Raw genomic sequence first — 18,412 nt, forward strand, 5'->3', positions numbered from 1 at the left:
ATGCCAAAGGTCACCGAGTCGGAGCTGGAAGCCCGAGCGGAGCCGGAGGCAAAGCCCGCCAGCGCCAAGTCCCGCCCCCGTCAGGCGCACGCAGCCCAGGCCCCGCCCCGCGGCGCCGCGCACGCCCGTCCCGGCGTCCCCCGCGCGAGCCCCGCCCCGCCCCGCGGCGCCGCGCACGCCCGTCCCGGCGACCCCCGCGCATCGAGTCAGGGCGAGGCGGTTGGAGTCCGGTCCGGAGCCGCGGGGCGTGGCCCTCCCTCCTTCCCGGCGCCGCGTGCCGGGGGCGCCATGGATCCCGCTGTGGTGGCGGATGCCGTGGAGACGGGGGAGGAGGACGTCATTATGGAGGCTCTGCGCACGTACAACCGGGAGGTGAGCGGGGCCGTGGACGTGGGACGTGCGCGGAGGCGGTGGGGCAGGTGGGGCACGCGCGTGGCCGGCAGAGGGTGCGTGAGCGTGGGAGGGAGCGCGGGGGGGAGGGCGCCGAGCACGCGAGGAGCTGCCGCGGGGAGTCGGGTGCGCGCCTGGGGAGCGGGCCTTCGCCGGCGGCGCCCGCGGCCTCGGGGCCCCTCGGGAGGCCGGGCGCTGCCCTCGGGCCCCGGCGCTCCCTGAGCCTTGGGCGTCTCCGCAGAACTCCCAGAGCTTCACGTTTGCCGAGGCCCAGCGGGAGGACAGGAAGGTGGGTGCTGGCGGCGGGCGGGGGCCGGGGCGGGGTCCCTGGCCGAGACGCCCGCCGGAGCCGCTCTCCCTGTCCCCGCAGAGACTGGCGGAGCGGCTGGTGTGGGGCCTGGAGCGGGGCTCGCCGCTGTCCCGCCGCGCCACCTGGCTGCAGGGCATCCGCATCCTGTCCCGGGACCGCAGCTGCCTGGGCCCCTTCACCAGCCGCCAGAGCCTGCGGGCCCTGGCCTGCTGTGCCGGCCTCTCCGGCCCGGCGGGGCCCGCCCCCGAGGCCCCGAACACGGAGAACATGGACCTCGTCCTCGAGGCCCTCAAGTGCCTGTGCAACCTGGTGCTCAGCAGCCCGGCGGCCCAGGCCTTGGCGGCCGAGGCGCGCCTGGTGGTGAGCCTGGCGCGGCGCGTGGGGCTGCTCGCCGACAGCCGCGTGCCGCACGACGTGCAGTTCTTCGACCTGCGCCTCCTCTTCCTGCTGACGGCGCTGCGCGCAGACGTCCGCCAGCAGCTGTTTGGGGAGCTGCGGGGGGTGCGCCTGCTGACGGGCGCCTTGGAGCTGACGCTGGGGGTGACCGCCCGAGACCGCGCCCCGGAGCCGCTCCCCGCCCAGGAGACGGAGCGGGCCATGGAGATCCTCAAGGTGCTTTTCAACATCACGTTCGACTCCGTCAAGAGGGAGGTGGACCAGGTGAGTCGACCTGCGCCGTGGCTGGTGTGGCTGGTGCTCGCGCGACGTCGCTGGGGAGTCAGCCCGCCTTGCCGACGGGCGTCTGGCACGGAGGAGGGAGGGGGCAAGGAGCCACCAGTTCTGGGCCCCGAGGAGGGATTCCGAGGGACGCGGGGGGCAGGGCTCCTACAGCCTGGCGGGAGGGCTGTGGTGAGAGGCTGCGGGGGAGTCCTGCCACCAGAGTGCGTGTGGGGCCGGGACGCGTTAGGATGCACACCCACGGGGCCGCGTTGCTCTTTGTGGGGGTGGGGGTGGGGGCGTACACTCAGCGAGATGCACGTCACGGCACGGGGTCCTGGAGTGGGGCAGACACCACGCCGCCTGGCAGCAGTGGGACACTGTGGCTCTGTGTCACAGGAGTCTTTCTCCTTGTCAGGAAGATGCTGCCCTTTACCGGCACCTGGGGACCCTCCTGCGGCACTGTGTGATGGTGGCTGCTGCTGGAGACCGCACGGAGGAGTTCCATGGGTGAGCGTGGGGCCTGTCATCCCGGGAGGAAGTGTGCTCACCAGTGTAGATGGGGTTCCCAGCCCAGCCAGTGGACCGGGCTCCACGCTGCAGAATCTTCCATCTGAGTGGGGCTAGACGTGAGTGTGTTTCCAGAGAGCCCGGCATTTGCAATACGTACTAGGATAAGAGCCGTGAGTGTGGACGGGAAAGTGCCACTGGACCTTGGGTAGTGGCAGTGGGTGGCATGGTATCCATAGGGCGATGTGGTTCCCCACCGCCATTTTCGGTTCCTTGTGCGTAGGCAGACCCTGGTTTCCCAGAGATTGCCTATGATGTTTTAGCACAGACGTGGCGGCAGGTGGGCCATCTGCACAGAGTGCTTCCCTTTTTGGGGACCTACCCCACTGGGCAGGAGTGCCCGAGATCAGTGCCCCCTTCAGCCTCGGCCCCTGGTGCTGCTCCTTAGGTTCGTGTTGTGTGGAGCCCAGCAGGGTACACCAAGGGTTGTGCCTGTGCTAGGGGACTGGATTTAGCAGGCCCCCCACCCCCATCTGTCCCCAGCCACACAGTGAACCTCTTGGGGAACTTGCCCCTCCAGTGTCTGGACGTCCTCCTCACCCTGGAACCGCAGGAAGGATCCCTGGAGTTCCTGGGCGTGAACATGGATGTGATCCGTGTCCTCCTCAGCTTCCTGGAGAAGCGTCTGCACCAGGTGGGCTGGGGGACCAGCTGTGGGGGCTGCCCATTGGCTCTGGCTTCCCAAGCAGCTGTGGCCACAGCTTTTGCAAAGTCCACACTGGTGGATGGAGATGGGCTCAGTGCCGTGGTTTGGGCCCCCAGCCTCACGGGTGCAACTGGGCAGGAAGCCAGGCCCTCTGCCCTGAGCAGCACACATGCCGGGAGGTTCACTGTGCAGCTTCCCGTAAAGCGTCTTCAGTCCCCAGAGTGCTTATTTCTCAGACCTGTGGGGGGCTCCCTCCTGAGTGGTCCTGAGAAGCCACCCAACCCCTGCTTGGGACCCCAGACTCTTAGTGTCACTGCACAGGAATTCCTCAGGAACCAGAGTCAGCTGTCCCGTGACCCCCAGGTGCCGGCATCTGAGCACAGTGGCTGGTAGGTGCTCTCAGCAGCCCTCCGGGAGCTCACGGATGTGCACACTGCACAGCACAGGCCCTCGGGGACCCACACTCACGTGCACGGTGGGCTGGGCCGTGTGCCCAGCCGTGGACACACTACCCATGACCATCGGTTCCTAGCACTACCACTGCTGGTGCTGGGATCCAGGGGGGTAACCAGGGGAGGCCGGGAGCTCCCTGGTCTCTGTCCATGACACCCACAGAGAGCGATTTTGTTCTCATGTTTCCAGCCACCGTTTTCTGAGGGCCATTTGAGTGCTCAGTTTGAAACGCTGTTTCCCCCCAGTCCTGGGTGACAGATGAGGCAGTTAGACTCAGAGCAGTTGTTTGTCTCGTCACAGCACAGAGGTGGCCCTCTGGGTTGGGTTCCAGCCCAGTCCTGGGAGGCTCAGCGGGCACTCATTGCCCTCCCGACTGCCTCCTGCTGGGAGGGCCCACATGGTGTGAGCCGCGCACAGCCGCCCGACAGCCCGCTGAGGGTATAGCCCGCTGACCAAGGCCCCTCTGCAGACGCACAGGTTGAAGGAGCGTGTGGCCCCCGTGCTGAGCGTGCTGACCGAGTGTGCCCGCCTGCACCGTCCCGCCCGCAAGTTCCTGAAGTCCCAGGTATGGCCGCGGCCACGCTGGGACCTGGTAGGGATGTCCCGGCTGCCCTGGCCCAGGCTGAGGGCAGCTGCATATCCAGGTGCTGCCCCCGCTGAGGGACGTGAGGACACGGCCGGAGGTGGGCGAGCTGCTGCGGAACAAGCTGGTGCGCCTCATGACGCACCTGGACACTGACGTGAAGAGGGTGGCAGCTGAGTTCCTGTTCGTTCTCTGCTCCGAGAGCGGTGAGTGTGGGGCCTGCCCGGCCAAGCGCTGTCCTTGCCCCCCCCAGCTTGTTTGCACACTGACCCCCACCACATCCTCAGTGCCCCGCTTCGTCAAGTACACGGGCTACGGAAACGCCGCTGGCCTCCTGGCTGCCCGGGGGCTCATGGCAGGGGGCCGGCCTCCAGGCCAGTACTCAGAGGACGAGGACACAGACACAGACGAGTACAAGGAAGCCAAGGCCAGGTGTGTGCCCCACCCTCGGGTTCCCCTCAGTCCCCCTGCTCACGGCCACCTGGACCCGGGTGGGGGGCAGTGTGACTAGGGGCGAGGCCTTTGGGAGTCTGGCACTGTTCCCAAGCGACGTGGGTACCACACACGATGTTTCCTGGAGAACAGGCTAAAGGAGCCACACCAGCGGGGGGACTGGGGGGCCCGGGTGTTAGGAGCTGATTAACTGCTGCTCCAAGATGGGGTTTCTTCCCCGTTGCCTCCCTACCGTCACTCACAGGAGAATGGGTTATCTGGCTGGTCTGGGCACAAGCAGGAGACGTGGGCTTACACCTACCTCAGGCAACCCCTGCTGTCCTAGAGAACCACTAATGTGTTCCCCACACCCCCTCCCCGGGAAGCAGCATAAACCCAGTGACCGGGAGAGTAGAAGAGAAGCCGCCCAACCCCATGGCGGGCATGACGGACGAGCAGAAGGAGCACGAGGCCATGAGGCTGGTGAACATGCTTGACAAGCTCTCCAGGTGCGTTCTGAGGGCTGGGGGGTGCACAAGAGCTTAGTTAGTACTGATGTTTGACACCGCCTAGCCTAGAGGAACGTCCAGGCCAGAGTTGGGGTGGAGGGCAGTGTTGTGTCCATTTTACAGATGAAAGCTGAGGCCCAGAGAAGAGATGGTGTCAGGTTTCATAGCCCTGAGGTAGCAGTTAAGCTTCGGGCCTGATGGACAAGTTCCCACCCAGGCTTCCCCAGGGAACAGGAGCAGCCAGGGTGAGCAGGACTCCTGCCCCAGCACACCTTTCCCTGCAGGCACAGAGTCATCCAGCCCATGGGCATGAGTCCCCAGGGACAGCTTACATCCCTGCAGGACGCTGTGTGCGAGAGCCTGCAGGGGCAGGTCTGCTCAGATTCCGACTCGGACCCCGACTGAGGACAGCCACTCTTCTGCTTCCCCTTCAGCACCGGTGCTGTCCATGGTGCCGTGACCTGGGTGCCACAGCCCCCTCCAGCTTGGAGATCCTTTCTTTGTCCCAAAATTTTGTTCACGATTCCCTCTGGTCCAATTCCTTGTCTCGGGGACTGCGAGGGTCTTTCCTGCTATCACTCTGGGAACTCGGCCTCGAGTCCCACAAATGAAGTAGTTTCTTTGATGTGAGCTGAGGGCGGGCCTTAGTGGGACTCGTGAGCATGTGTGCACCCAGGCCCAGGCCCACACATGCATGGTTGTCACGCTGGCCCAGAGCCAGCCGGTCGGGCAAGCGCTGCACTTCCTGGGGTAGAGGGTGCTGGGACTTCTCATGCTGCTGTCAGAAACACAACTTGTGTGCTGCCCCCACGGAGCTCAGGGCTGGAGTCCTCACCTGATGTGACGGGTGAAAAGGTGTTCGTGCAACCTTAGCCCTGTATTTATCACATCCCACAAGGCGGCACGGAGACACCGTCCTGCGGCAGCTTCGGGCAGCAGTGTGAATGTGTGTAAAGTACCAAGTAAAGCACATGAGGAAGTGGGAGCTGGTTTTTGTTCTTCGCAGAATTGACCACTTGCCAAGTCGCCACTCGCCCTGTTCTCAATCTGCTCGTGCTGAGCTCTAGCCCAGGGCCCCACACAGGAGGGAGGCGTGCATGCAGGGCAGGGGGCCAGCCCAGGTGCCGCTGCAATGCTGCAGTGGGGACAAGGACGCAGGCAGAAAGCTGCTGGAAGGGCCTGGAGCAGCTGAGTTTCTGGGGGAGGTTAATGTGAACGGCATGGGAGGAGAGTGGACAGGACCTGATCCTCTGTGAGGGGTTAGGGGCTCTTAGCCCACCTCCAGGGCGAACCCGGGGACACATGTTCAGTCCTCGGGTTGTTCCAGTAGAGGGAAACACGTACCCCAAGGGACCCCTCTCCACATTCAGTGTCAACAGTTGGATCCCCTCTGAGAAGACAAAAATGAAGAGGTGCCTAGTTTCTACATTAAAGTTTACTTTGTGCCAGAATGAAGGACAAATTTGCTCTAATGAAAAACAGCTGACTGAGGAGAACGGCGGGCTGGCAACCCTAGTGCCCTGCGTGGGACCCGGAACCAAACGGGCTGAGCCCGCCCTTCAGGTGGGGACCTGGGCACAGGGAAGGCAGTGCAGTCCAAGTGTCAGAGGGTCACCATCACAAGCTGGGCGGAGAGTCAAATGGCATCCAGGCAGCTGTCCCTGATGGCCCTGCGTGTCAGCACAGCTCACGGTCAGCTGCAAGCTGTCGTGCAGCATGGGGTCTGTTCAGAAATGGGTGGTGACTCCCATGTCCCCACTGGTGCAGGGGCAGCCATCACACTATTTGTCGCACTCAGTGACCTGGAACACACAGAAGTTACTCTAACACCTGGCTGGCCACAGACCTCGGCCTGGGCTCCAATTGTGTCCTAAAGCTGCTGCTGCAGAGCCATTATGACAAGGCTACCTGGGGCCTCGATTAAGCAGCAAGTCCAGGTGTGCCACCCCTTACTCTTGGGCAACAGCTCTTTACACTGTGGAATCCTATAGGACGACTTCCCAAACATCCACAGGGGCTGTCACCCTGAGCCAGGAGGACACCCCGCCTCTGCACAGGCTGCCCAGGGTAGTGGGACAACTGCCCTTCAGGGGCTCTGCTACACGGGGGGACATGACCCTCATGCCAAGGCAGCATCCACATCTCGGGAAACTGCGTGTTATCGCTTCACATGCCTATGCGCTGGAAAACTACAGCTACCAGGCTGTTTTTTGGTTCTACCCTCGGTCAGAGGCTCACACTGATGACTCCTAAGCTCTACTCGTGTGGGCTCCATGCCGCTCGGGCACAGCACTGCAGCCCCTGGAGCTGCAGCGCCCCGCCTCCACCTCAGCCTGAGTGGTGGGGGCCATTCCACTTTGGGGAAAAGGCCACTGCAGAGGTGAAGGGGCGCAGGCTGCCGGGACGCATCCCTGCCCTGCCACTTGTGAGCACGGTTAGCGTCACTGCCTGCATCTGAGTGGGGCAGGATGCCTGCACAGGCCTGGCAGCTGGTGCCAGCCATGACCGGGCCGTGGGGCAGTGAAGAGGGCAGCCCCTCGGGGAGCCTGCTCAGCGGTCTGTACCTTCCCAGTTTCCCGCCGGACAAGATCCTCCATCTCCTCCGTCCAGCCCAGCAGCTCCACCAGCCTCTCCACGCTGTGAACCAGGTCCCCCAGCTGGACCACGTCCCTGCTGCGAGGACGCCAGGCCAAGGGCCCTACCATGTCCCGGTTCATGAGCAGTCTGGGCACTGAGCTCCGCACGGCCTCCGACAAACTGGCAAAAGGCTCCACCTGGAAAACTGCCCAGACGTGAGGGGTGCATGTCCCCTTCCAACCCCCTCAGGACACTGCGTGCTGGAGGCTGAGGCCTCGGAGGGACAGCGTACACTGATGGCAGACCTCGGGTCACTGAAACGCCACTTCATGTCCTCCAGGCTCCCAGCTCTGGCCCTTCCTGGATCCCACGTCTGGTGTGACCCAGGCCCCAGGCCGAGGGGACCGAACCTGCCCGCTAAGCTTGTCCGCCTCGGGAAATGAACCCCGTCCTCGCAGCTGCTCGGGGCACAGCCCTGGATCTCCCGGGGGTGCACCCCTAGGCTGCACCTTCACACACACCTGGCTCCATGGGCCTCTGCTGGCTTCACCTGGCCTCTGCCATGCCCCTGACTCTCCCTGCTGCCACGCGTGTCCCCCCGAGTCTGTCTGTTCACGACACAGTACCCAGACGGACAGGAAGTCAGACCGCCTTCACTGCTGGCCCCTCACCTGCTCTGTGTGGTCTGGGCCGCTGTGCAGTGTGTCCTGCCAGACACCCCCTACCTAACACCGTCACTTCCTTCAGCTCAGCTCCAGTGTCACCTTCCTGACAAGGCACACGCAAACCAAGCTTGCTGCCACCACCACCAGCTCCCAGCCCTTCCAGTGGCCCTGTCCAGCTGTCCCCGTCGCATGTCCCATCGCCCACATGCTGCCACTTGCTGTGTGTGTCCAGAGCACAAGAATGACCTGGGCACAGTGGGCAGACCTGTGGCTTCTGTGCAGGTCTTCTGGCCCTTCTGCCCACTGCCCACGTCCAGTGAGATACAGCCCGTCCCAGGGTCTCATTTCTGGCCCTCACCACACTCTACGGATTTCCTAAGCTTCAGATGCAGACCGGGGAGACACGTGAACTCGTCCAGCGGGCGTCTCCCAGGCAGACGCACATGCAGAACTGAGCTCGCATCCTCGCTCCGAGCTCCTCGTCAGCAAACGCCCTCGGCCGGCAGACTGGGCCTCACACCTCCCTCTCGCTCCTCCCTCTCCTCACCATCTCAGTCACATAGCCTGACCGTACCCACAGCTCTGCCTGTCGTACAACCAGCCTATGCACATGTATGGACATATGCTCACTTCCATCATGTCTCTAACGCTACCTCTGACACCTACCATGTTTCCCCAAAAATAAGACCTAGCCTGACAATCAGCTCTAATGCATCTTTTGGAGCAAAAATTAATATAAAATCTGGTATTATCCATGTTATAAAGACCTAGTCTTATAGTAAAATAAGACCGGGTCTTATATTAATTTTTGTTCCAAAAGACACATTAGAGCTGATGGTCTGGCTAGGTCTTATTTTCGGGGAAATATGGTATATCCCTGGTCCCACCCCTTCAAGTTTATCACTGCTGCCAGCATGTGATAAACCTCGATGCCCGAGGGTGGGCATCGGGTTCACTGACGCATGGACATTCTCCTTTCGGGGTGAAGTACTGTTTTGAATTTGAAGCGGTGGCTGCACTGCTCTGACCTGTTGGTCTGACCTGGGAGGCCTGCCTCCCCCTTCACGGTGCAACGCCCCTTGCCGCCTCACTTCCCCACAGCGACAGCACCTCCAAAGCCAAGTGTCCCCCCTTCTCTCATCCCGCTGCTGCCAGGCCTGGAACACCTGTGTCCTTGCCAGCTGAATCCACTCATCCTCCAGGGGGAGGCCCTGAGGTGCCCCCGACCTCTCCTTCTAGCCTGTGTACACTGCATGCACCCCCTGCCTCCCCGGCCTGCCCGCAAACCTGCAGGGAGGTCCCCAGGATGAGCAGCAGGTCTGCCATGGGGAAGTCAACTACATGCAGCAAGAACCTCTCGGGCAGCGATTCTCCAAAGAACACGATGTCAGGCTTCGTGATGCCGCCGCAGAGTGGGCAGCAGGGGACCCGGTCCTCCAGCACGTCAGCCTGGGGGACACAGGACATGGGCCCGAGGAAGAGATCACAACCCACTGCAAAGGCAAAGGCAAACACTACCCCACCGCCCACCCCCGCAGCTGCGAGGCGGTGTGATGGCCCAAGTACATAACTGCATAAGGAGGCAGCTCCAGCAGTTCTCGACATTCCACAATTGTTATACAGCCCCTGGTTTGGGGAGGACTACATGCTTTATGGTCCCAACCTGTGACGTGCCGGAAAAGGCAAAACTAAGGGGACAGTGACAGCGTCAGTGGTTGCCAGGGGCCGGGGGAGGGTGGGCATCGGGTTCACTGACGCATGGACATTCTCCTTTCGGGGTGAAGTACTGTTTTGAATTTGAAGCGGTGGCTGCACTGCTCTGTGGATGCACTAAATAAACGCCACTGACTTGTACACTGAGACGGTGAATTCCATGTTAGGTGGATTTCACCTCAGTCAGAAACAAACGACAGGGTCCTGTGCCACATCCATATTTCAGTGTCGACTTTAAGATTTTCAGCTCCATCCTTTCACACTTGGAGAAGCCCATCCTACAGAGGTACCCACAGGAGGGAGGGGGGCCTAAGTGTGTCTCATCTTTGTGTCAGGTCACAGTGAAAATTACAAACATCCAGAAATACCCTACGACAGGTGATGGCTACTACATGTTGTAGTAGTTTCTAAAGTCTAGGCAGAGCTGCAGTTATCGACAAGAGAGCCAGGAACATTTGCTCAGGAACAAAAGCGAGTTGTAGAACCTTAAGCTTAATGATCCCATTACTGAAAAATAATTGTAACTGTGTGTGGGTGTGGTACGTAGATGTGTGTGTTCATACACACATCGTTTTTTTAAGGCATGGAACATATACCAAACTGTGAAAAGTGGACTACAGGAATTGGCTGAAGGGAGATTCATTTTTCCCTACGTATTTTTCTGTGGCCTTGATTTTTACAAGCAAGTACCACATCTCTAACTTCAACATAGAGGGAAGCATTTTCACACAGTTGCCGTTCCCTTGTCTGTACGACAGCGCTTAGAAACAAGCACTTTTCCAGACTACTCGCGCTGCAAAGTGTGCCAACTCACCCAGAAGTCCTCCCCTGGGGCTGTTCTTCGGCAGACGGTGCAGGTGGCAGAGGCAAAGGACCCATGAGCTTCAACCAGCTTGGAGGCCGGGATACCAGACGCTGCAAGTCAAACCGACACTGAGTGCTGCTGCTTTCAGGTGGACACACAACCCCAAACAGCACTCCTGGGCTTGTGAGGCCCCCAGGGGGAGTGACAGCCCTCCCTCGGGGCCGGATGGCCCTGCCTCCGTCACCTACAGATGATGCCCCATGACCAGAAGCAGAGGGGTGACCAGAAGGAGGCAGGTCACAGCTAAAACAAGGCCTGTCAAAACAGCACGGCAAACATCTGGTGTTAAGTCCAGATACAATTTCATCCAATACCTAGGAAAGCTTTTTTTTTATAAAAAAACCGTGATGTGCCCTTTTTTTTTTTTTTCTAATTGGGGATGGGGAACAGGACTTTATTGGGGAACAGTGTGTACTTCCAGGCCTTTTTTTCCAAGTCAAGTTGTTGTCCTTTCAATCTTAGTTGTGGAGGTGCCTTTCAGCTTCAAGTTGTCCTTTCAGTCTTAGTTGTGGAGGGAGCAGCTCAGCTCCAGGTCCAGTTGCTGTTGCTAGTTGTAGGGGGCACAGCCCACCATCCCTTGAGGAATCGAACTTGAGGAATCGAACTGGCAGCCTTGTGGTTGAGAGCCCACTGGCCCATGTGGGAATCGAACTGGCAGCCTTCGGAGTTAGGAGCATGGAGCTCTAACGGCCTGAGCCACCGGGCCGGCCCGGAAAGCATTTTCTATTCTACAGACACCAAGTAAAGGTGAGAAAATGATACAAATACATTTCCAGAAATTGGGGTAAACAGACAAAAGATAACTGAAGGTATGTCACCACATATGAAAGTTATGCCAGCTCTGAAGAGCTGTGGCTAAGCAGCCCCGACCCCGGCAGAAGCAGCTGCCCTACGTCCACACACACTACAGCCCACAGCCAGACGCCCCTGCCTTCCCACAGGGCTGCCCCATCTCCAGGAGAAGACTGTCCCCAGGGGGGCTCCCCAGATGGAGAACGGTAGCAAGGAAGCACTTTCCTGGGAGGAGGGGCGAGGACTCCTTTTTCCGCAGCACCGCACGTGTGCAGCCTGGCCACGCTGCGGGTTTGCCGGGTGGGCTGTCAGCACCTTCAGTGTCTATGCACGTGTCACTCGGAGATGCAGAGCCAGAGCTCAGTGCCCTGGGTCACCTGTGTGGCACCATGCAATCACCGTGGCGGTCACACAGAGTTTGCTAATGTTAAGGACTTAGCAGTGACCTTTGTGTGACAATGACATCGCAGTCATGTGTCAAAAGTCTGTCTTCCAGAGCTACACACTGGTGTATTTACAGTAAGAGTGTAAGGTGAGGAATTTGCGTCAAAATCTTCCGGGGATGAGAGAGAAGACGGAGGAGGACACAGATGACGACGAGAAACTCTTTACTTCTGTGGGCTTGAAAAGCCCCACAACACAATTTGTAAAGACTAAGTCGTCATATACGACGAGCAAAACTCGAAGCTGCTGCTGCCAGCCTCAGTCCCGTCCAGAACTCAGCCGGCAGGCACGATGGTGAACGGGTCCCCCAGCGCAGTCCCGACAGGCCCCTCGGGCACCAAGTGACACTGGGTCAGGAACAAGGCAGGGCTAGCTGGCTCAGAACCCTGCCAAGGATGGGGAAGCAGCCCGGGCTCCCGGGCTCCCCACAGGGCCGTGGGGCCACACAGGCTCACCTCTCTCGAGCCCGTCGATGTTCTGTGTGTACAGCCGCAGAAGCTGCCCCTTGTCATGCAGCAGTCGCAGGAAATAGTGAGTGACATTGGGCCTGTGATTCCCAGGGTACAGCTTCTTGGCCAGAGACAAGAATGGCTTGGGGTTGTACAAGAAGAAGGAGAGCTCAAAAATGGCCTCTGGGTAGGGGATGTCGTACTGCTGGAGGTTGCTGTAGCGGCCGCTGCCTGGTGACCTGCAGAGAGAAACCAAACGCTCTGAGCCCTTCAGAGGAGTCAAGCGAGGGCAGCAAGGGCAGCATGGGGACCGCAGGGCACCTGAAGTCGGGAATGCCGCTGGGCGTGCTGATGCCAGCCCCCACCATGACCACCACCCTCTGGCAGGCTCTGGCTCGGATCAACTCTGCTATGTCCTGCAGAGAAAGCTTCTCCTTCTTACTGCTGCCACCATTTCCAAGGATCCCGGAGACACCCGCAGAGAAAGCTATGGGCCTTCTGCCACCTGTAATAGTGACAGAAAAAGGAGAGTGGCCAGGTAACCAATGACAACCACATTCAAGCTAGTCTCGAGAATGAGACTGTCTGCCCACCCCCACCCACCACTGAGAATGACCACACACTTACCTACATTCCCCAAATGACCACCTTTCCCATCACAAATGACATGTGCTAAAACAGAAAGCAGTCTTAACTCAGAAATCCAGACTTATTTGGAAGGAAAAAACTTGCGTTAACAGGAAATGTGAGAACACAGAAAGCATCATTTCCTAACCCTGTGACCAAGGGCTCAGGCTGGAGCCAGGAGCTCTCTTCGTGGGCGCTGCAGAGCAGTACACACTGTCACACCTGGGACGTGACAAGTGTGCAGTGACATCTGATCAAAGTTAAATGTCTCAGGCTTTACCCCAAATGTGATCAGGATGAAAAGCGGGTTCTAGACACCATCTCGGAAAGAAACATCCACACCGGACAGCTAGGTGTTCACACTGCTGCAGATGTCCACGTTCGCAGCCAGTCTGGAGGCTGCTCAGATTGCAGCCACACAAACCACACGGCCAGGGAAAGGCGGTGAGAGACTGCAGGTCACGGCGCTCTCCACAAAGTTCTAGGCTTCGCAGGTCACCTCCAGAAGCCAGGAGCTGAGACACTCACAACAAGGGTTACTGTCCAGTATGAAGCGGTCCTCCCCAGGAAGAGAGAACTCACACACTAACAAGCCACAGGCCTCAGTGAGGCTTCTGGAAAGCAATCGGAAGGAAACAAAGCGCAAGTAACACTAGGTCTGGAGCAGCACCTGCAAAGGTCCCACTGAAGTTCACTCACACGGGCCTGGAAGGGCCCCCCGAGCTTCCCGTCTGCTCTCAGAAGGCGCTACATGACGCCTTCACCTCCTGGCAGCATGCTGGCGACTCACCCAGAGTCGGGTACTGCCAGCCCACCGCACAGGGCACCCTCTCACACGCCAGAGCTGCCCGCCACAGCTGTTCTTCTGGGCGATGGTCCTTGTCAACTACCCCAGGACATCTGTGACTGTGGTACAGAGACCCCTCCACCCTGACAGGAAAAGAGATGCCACCAACTGACGCGATGACCCTCCCCAAATGATGAATGTAAAGTGAACACAGACATAGAACACGCACCCGAGTGTTCCCTGAACTCACTTGAGATACGTGCAAGAAACGAGCCCCTGAATGGCCATCCTGAGGTACTTGTCAGGACACTTTGGACTCATCTTCTAGGAGAGTGACCCAAACGCTGTTCGCTCTGTGTCCTTTGTGTGCTTCTCTTGCTCCTCACAGAACCAACTATAAAAGCTCTTCACAGACCGACCGACTTGACACCTAAAGCTCTGCTCCCCACAGCATGTCCCACTCCTGGGACAGCACCAAGCCCCACTTCTCCCTTCCTCCTCTCAGCCAGACAGGACTCCTGGTTCCTGTGGGTACCTTCCACCTGGAAAAACCTTTCTCTACCTCAGCATGTCCAAATCTCCCCGAGTCAAGGCCAGGGTCAAACACCTCTTCCTTCATGAGGCCCCTGCTGAAACCCTGTAAGAGTCACTTTCCCTCCTCTGCAAGGTGGCAGGACTGGCTCCCAGCTCCTTTTGGGGTCCCTCCGTCCCTCCGTGCATGGCTGCCTCTCACACTCCTCTGGGGTCTGTGACGGTGCAGTGCAAGGACCCACTTGCTACCCACAGTCCACACGCACCCTTCTGCTGCCACACAAAGTGTCGTCTTGGTTTTCCAAAGCTCCAAAGCACAGAACTCTGAAGGGTGCATCCCGAGGAAGACGGCCATGCCAGGGAAGGTCCATGAGCAGGAGCAGGGCCCTGGCCTGCTGCCTGTCTCAGGTCACTCCACACCGAGCCTCAGCTGCCAAAAGCAAGGAACAGACAATCTCAAGTCTAGAGCTTGACGTCCCAGCGGCATGTACAGGACACACAGGCAGCAGGCAGCGTGTCCTCCGCCATGTCCTGCAGAGACCGCGCACGCGGCTCTGAGCCAGAAGGTGGGCAGCGAGGACTTTGCAGAGTACCTGCCTTGGGAGCTCTTCTGAGCGCAAGCCCGTGACATCTGAAAGGGGCTTTCTGACAGGAACAGGTCAGTGGGGCAGGAAACAAAGGCAACGCTCTGGCCCCAACCACAGCAATGAACTGAGCACATCACACAGCATGAAAACATGCACTCACCAGAGCTCCTCCAAAGTGCAAGTGATTACGAGAAATACAGAAGGGACGAGGGTAACCTGTGATCATGTGATTTGTAATGAATTCGTATTTTGGTTTTTGTCCCCAAAACCCAATTTCCTGAGAGCAATGGGAGCATCTTTTGTTACAGTATCTGGTCTTTGCTCTCAGTTCCTGAGATTGCTTCAGAGCCAAGAGGGTGAGATGGGTGTCTCCTTGTTCATAACAAGCCCCTTTCAACCACACCTGAGTTTATATTAATGAGGGGACTTTTGGAAACCCCCTAATAAGGATGGGGATTGGTCGCCAGGGGAACCAACTGTGATTAGAGGGTTGCAGCCTCCCTAAAAAACCACAAGGAGGGGGCTCAGAGCTTCCAGGTTGGGGAGCTAGAAATAAAGCATCCACGTGTCAGGCCCCAGGGCCCAAACTCCATGGGGACTAAAGCTCCTTTGTTAGGGACCCTTCCAGACCTCGGCCTGTGTATCTCTTCACCTGGCCGTTCATTCGTCAGCTTTAAAATCCTTTGTAATAAACGGGAAATCTAGTAAGTAAACTGGTTTCCTGAGTTTCGTGAGCCACTCTAGCAAATTAATCGAATCTGAGGAGGAGGTCATGGGAACCGCTGATTTATAGCCAATCAGAAGCAGAGGTGACAACCTGGACTGGCATCTGAAGTGGGGGCAGTTGGTGGGACTGAGACTAACTGCGGGGACATGTGGTCAGGGTCTGTGGACAACTGGAGAACTGCCTGGGGGTGCGGACAGAAGCCCACCTGTCACCGAGCGCGTCCTGCGTGCAAGGTGGTACCAGGACAGCTGAGTACACTTCACCTCCACGTGAATGTCTGTCCCTGAAAGACACTCGCACAGAACTTCACCAAAATACACTTTGGGTGATATATATTGTAGTCAGCATTCTACCTTGAGCCTAGAATAGACTCAGGAAGTGTGACTTCAAGTCTACGTGGCACGTGGACTACAAGTGACCGGGCATCAGGGACCCGGGGGAGCCGGCGCGGTGCTGCCCGGGGACGGCAAAAGGGTGACTTCAGGCAACAATCCCGGTACCCGAGCTCAAAGGGCAGAAAGTGCCGCTGCCCAGAGCCCGCGCCAGCAGCCCGTCTAAGCCTAACCCTGCCCCTCGCGCCCGAGCCGCCTGTTTGGGGGCGGGGTCAGGCAGTCGGTCTCCTGAGCGCCCGGGTCACCGTCGCCCCGTCACCCGTCCCCGCCGGCGCCGATGCTGAAGCAGCCCCGCCGAGGCGGCTGGCCGTGCAGGCCCCGCTGCCCTCCACGCTACAACCGTGTGCAGCGGCGGGGAGGTTCCCGGGAGGAGCAAAGGCCTCCTCCGTGTCACCTCAGCGAACTTGTCACCCAGACCCTCAGGAGCCGTGGACGATGGCGTCGGGCGACGGCACCGTGCTCTCACGTGAACACGTCGGCTTCCTGACGAGAGCGGCCGAGGAGCTTCCCGTGTGGGCGCGGTCCCCAGGCCGGCTCCCAAGCGCTCCGCCACCGTCACCGTGCGGAAGCCGCAGGCGACCGGCCGCGGCCGCGCAGGCCCCGCCCCACGGGGACAAGGCAGGCGCGCCTGCTGAGACCCAGGGGCCCCGGAGCCGGGCGTTCGCCAGCGAGCGAGCTCCCGGCCGGACCCAGGGACCCGGCTCGGCCATCAGCTCTGCGCTCCGGCCGGGCCGAGGCTCGGACACGACGGGGGTACCGGGCCGCCAGCGTCGGCGGAGACCCGGGGAGGCCCTCGCGGGGCGCCGTCCAGTGACCGCGGGGACGGGGCCGAACCCACGGGCGGGAGGGGTCCGAGCGACGCGGGCGTGCGCGGCACAGGCCGCAGGCGCCCACGAGGAGACGCGACGAAGCGACGCCACGCCGGCCGCGCTCCGCTCCCGTCCCCGCCGCGCCCGCCCCGGCCCGGGCTGCTGCCCGCAGACAGCGAGGCCGGCGGGCCCAGGCCCGCTCACCTCCCGGGCGCCAGAGCCTGAGGGCGCGAACGGCAGGCCGAGCCCACAGCGCCATGTCCGCCGCCGCCGAGGGTCACGCGCCAGCCCCGCCCCGCGCGTCCCGGGGGCGGCCGGTCCCGGCGGAGGCGGTTCCCGGGCCTGCCTCGCTCCCTCCCCCGGGCCTGGAGCCTGCCCGTGCCGCCCCGCCGCCCCCGTGCCCGGCCGGGGTGCTGGTGCCGAGCACCGAGCGCTCACTGGGGTGGGCGCCACGTGTACTCTCCCTCGGTCCTCGCGGGACACGCTAGGAAGGTACTGTCATCGTCGCGCTTGAGAAACTGCGGGTCACAGGCCACGGCCACACAGCCAGCCGGTGGTCTGCTCGACCCCAGTGCCCGGACCCTTTTACGCCTCAATGACGCGGCCAGCAGCGCGGGAAGCCCGCACAAACCCGGGGACAATTTCGGCCGGACCACAGAGGCGCCATCACCCTGACAACCAGCGGGCGCCCAGGCCCGCCCACGGCGCTCCCGGCCTGCCCCGCGCGGCGCGATGCCGGAAGTGTGCGCCGGAAGGGAGCGAGCACTTCCGGAGTGAGCGAGCACTTCCGGCGGCCATCTCGGCGGCGCCGACTTCTCGGTGGTGCCGCTGTGTTGGGTCTTTCCGCCGCCATGAAGGACGTCCCCGGCTTCCTCCAGCAGAGCCAGAGCTCCGGGCCCGGCCAGGCGGCCGTGTGGCACCGTCTGGAGGAGCTCTACACGAAGAAGTGAGAGCCACGCTGCGGGGAGCCGGGGGCGGGAGAGCCAGACCGAAGGGGAGGCGGGGCGACAGGCGGGACCGTGAGGGGCCCCGGCGCGGGGCGTGGGGAGCCGCCCGGCGGGACGGGTGGGCGGAGGAACCCGGGGCAGAGCCGAGGGCGCGAGGGGGGCGGCCCGCGCGCGGGGAGCAGCACAGCCTGCGCGGGCCGCACGGCCTCCCTGCCCGGGGCGCCCGCCTGGCCGACGCCCCGCCGGGGTCCCACCGCCGTGGTGCCCTGAGCCCGTCGCGCGCGGCGTGGCGGCGTGTGCGGCCGCCCTGCTCCGCGGTCTGCAGCCCACGAGCCGTCCGTCCCGCGTCGCTTCTCCCGGGCCCTGCCGTCCTGTGTGTCTCGCTGCGGCCCCGGGCCCCTTGGGACATCGCAGTTCGCGTTTGTTTAGAAATAGGGTGAATTGTTAAAAAGAAAGAAGTCGGCGGAGTGTCAGAGCGATTGAGTTGTGGCTGAGCGCCAGCCTCTCTCTAAATGACCTGGAATTCCTTAGGAGCAGGGCTGGGGCGGCCCGTGGGGGGCACTGGTGACAAGTCCCTGCCGACAGCCCGACACGCCACGTTCAGCCTCCCGCTGAGAGCAGTTTCCGACGGACGGGACGTTCTCAGTGTTGGGCGACAGTGGCGTCTGTCGGGCGGCACCTTGTGTCCTGAAAGACTGTGTCTTCGTGGATGAAAACGCGCGTGGCTTTCCAACGTGCCCTCGTGCTGGGCTTGTGCGCTCGCTCCTTGAGTTCCTCCGTCACCCCGTCCGCAGGGGAGGAGGCTGAAGCCCGGTTCACTCTCCTTCCCTGGGGTCCTCGGCTCCTAAGCGGAGGAGCAGGATTGCAACCTGCACGTGTGTGATGCCAAAGCTCTTGTTTCCAGTCCAGCCTCACAGCAGCCTCCGAGGTGGCGCGGAAGGACGTGCTCC

The 18,412-nt window shown here is 61.0% G+C and overlaps 3 protein-coding genes across 25 annotated transcripts in view; 2 read left to right on the plus strand and 1 right to left on the minus strand.

The window, feature by feature from the left end:
• RIC8A (RIC8 guanine nucleotide exchange factor A) lies at positions 1-7,261 on the plus strand (the record flags this gene model as incomplete). Of its 3 annotated transcripts, XR_013994249.1 has the most annotated exons (11): positions 1-372; positions 632-679; positions 761-1,360; positions 1,776-1,867; positions 2,411-2,561; positions 3,496-3,591; positions 3,671-3,815; positions 3,897-4,041; positions 4,431-4,550; positions 6,000-6,113; positions 7,123-7,261. XR_013994249.1 is itself a non-coding variant. In XM_081063923.1 (10 exons), the coding sequence occupies 10 exons, from the start codon at positions 1-3 to the stop codon at positions 6,213-6,215; spliced, it is 2,064 nt and encodes a 687-aa protein (XP_080920049.1). The 3 variants fall into 3 exon arrangements, 2 of the variants coding, with proteins under 2 accessions (XP_080920049.1, XP_080920050.1); XM_081063923.1 differs by lacking the exon at positions 7,123-7,261 and having other exon boundaries at positions 5,921-6,215; XM_081063924.1 differs by lacking the exons at positions 6,000-6,113; positions 7,123-7,261 and adding an exon at positions 4,835-5,533 and having other exon boundaries at positions 160-372.
• SIRT3 (sirtuin 3) lies at positions 5,970-17,232 on the minus strand. 21 transcript variants are annotated; one of them, XM_081063930.1, is made up of 9 exons: positions 16,954-17,221; positions 15,520-15,597; positions 12,683-12,727; positions 12,377-12,560; positions 12,062-12,294; positions 10,320-10,420; positions 9,080-9,241; positions 7,115-7,324; positions 5,970-6,352 (listed from the first exon to the last, which is right to left on the minus strand). In XM_081063930.1, the coding sequence occupies exons 4-9, from the start codon at positions 12,421-12,423 to the stop codon at positions 6,332-6,334; spliced, it is 774 nt and encodes a 257-aa protein (XP_080920056.1). In that variant the 5' UTR covers positions 12,424-12,560; positions 12,683-12,727; positions 15,520-15,597; positions 16,954-17,221; the 3' UTR covers positions 5,970-6,331. The 21 variants fall into 21 exon arrangements, 13 of the variants coding, with proteins under 13 accessions (XP_080920056.1, XP_080920059.1, XP_080920052.1 ...); XM_081063933.1 differs by lacking the exon at positions 16,954-17,221 and adding an exon at positions 16,720-16,917 and having other exon boundaries at positions 15,520-15,591; XM_081063926.1 differs by lacking the exon at positions 16,954-17,221 and adding an exon at positions 16,720-16,917.
• Positions 17,224-18,412, plus strand: part of PSMD13 (proteasome 26S subunit, non-ATPase 13) — an 11,060-nt gene continuing 9,871 nt past the window's right edge. The window contains exon 1 of the mRNA XM_081063925.1: positions 17,224-17,461. Within this exon, the coding sequence (XP_080920051.1) occupies positions 17,367-17,461 (95 nt within the window). The 5' untranslated portion in view covers positions 17,224-17,366. The remainder of the gene's footprint in view (positions 17,462-18,412) is intronic.

The sequence above is a fragment of the Rhinolophus hipposideros genome (assembly GCF_964194185.1).
Source record: "Rhinolophus hipposideros genome assembly, chromosome: 10".
NCBI classification, from domain to species: Eukaryota; Metazoa; Chordata; class Mammalia; order Chiroptera; family Rhinolophidae; genus Rhinolophus; species Rhinolophus hipposideros.

Excerpts from the sequence above, each read along its gene's own strand:
- SIRT3 (XM_081063926.1), bottom strand. The coding sequence starts at position 16,774 with ATGGCGCTGTGGGCTCGGCCTGCCGTTCGCGCCCTCAGGCTCTGGCGC. Across the intron at positions 9,242-10,319 it reads CCCCAGGGGAGGACTTCTGG|GCTGACGTGCTGGAGGACCG; the intron begins GTGAGTTGGCAC and ends TGTGTCCCCCAG. Across the intron at positions 7,325-9,079 it reads TCCTGGGGACCTCCCTGCAG|GTGGAGCCTTTTGCCAGTTT; the intron begins GTTTGCGGGCAG and ends GCAGTTTTCCAG.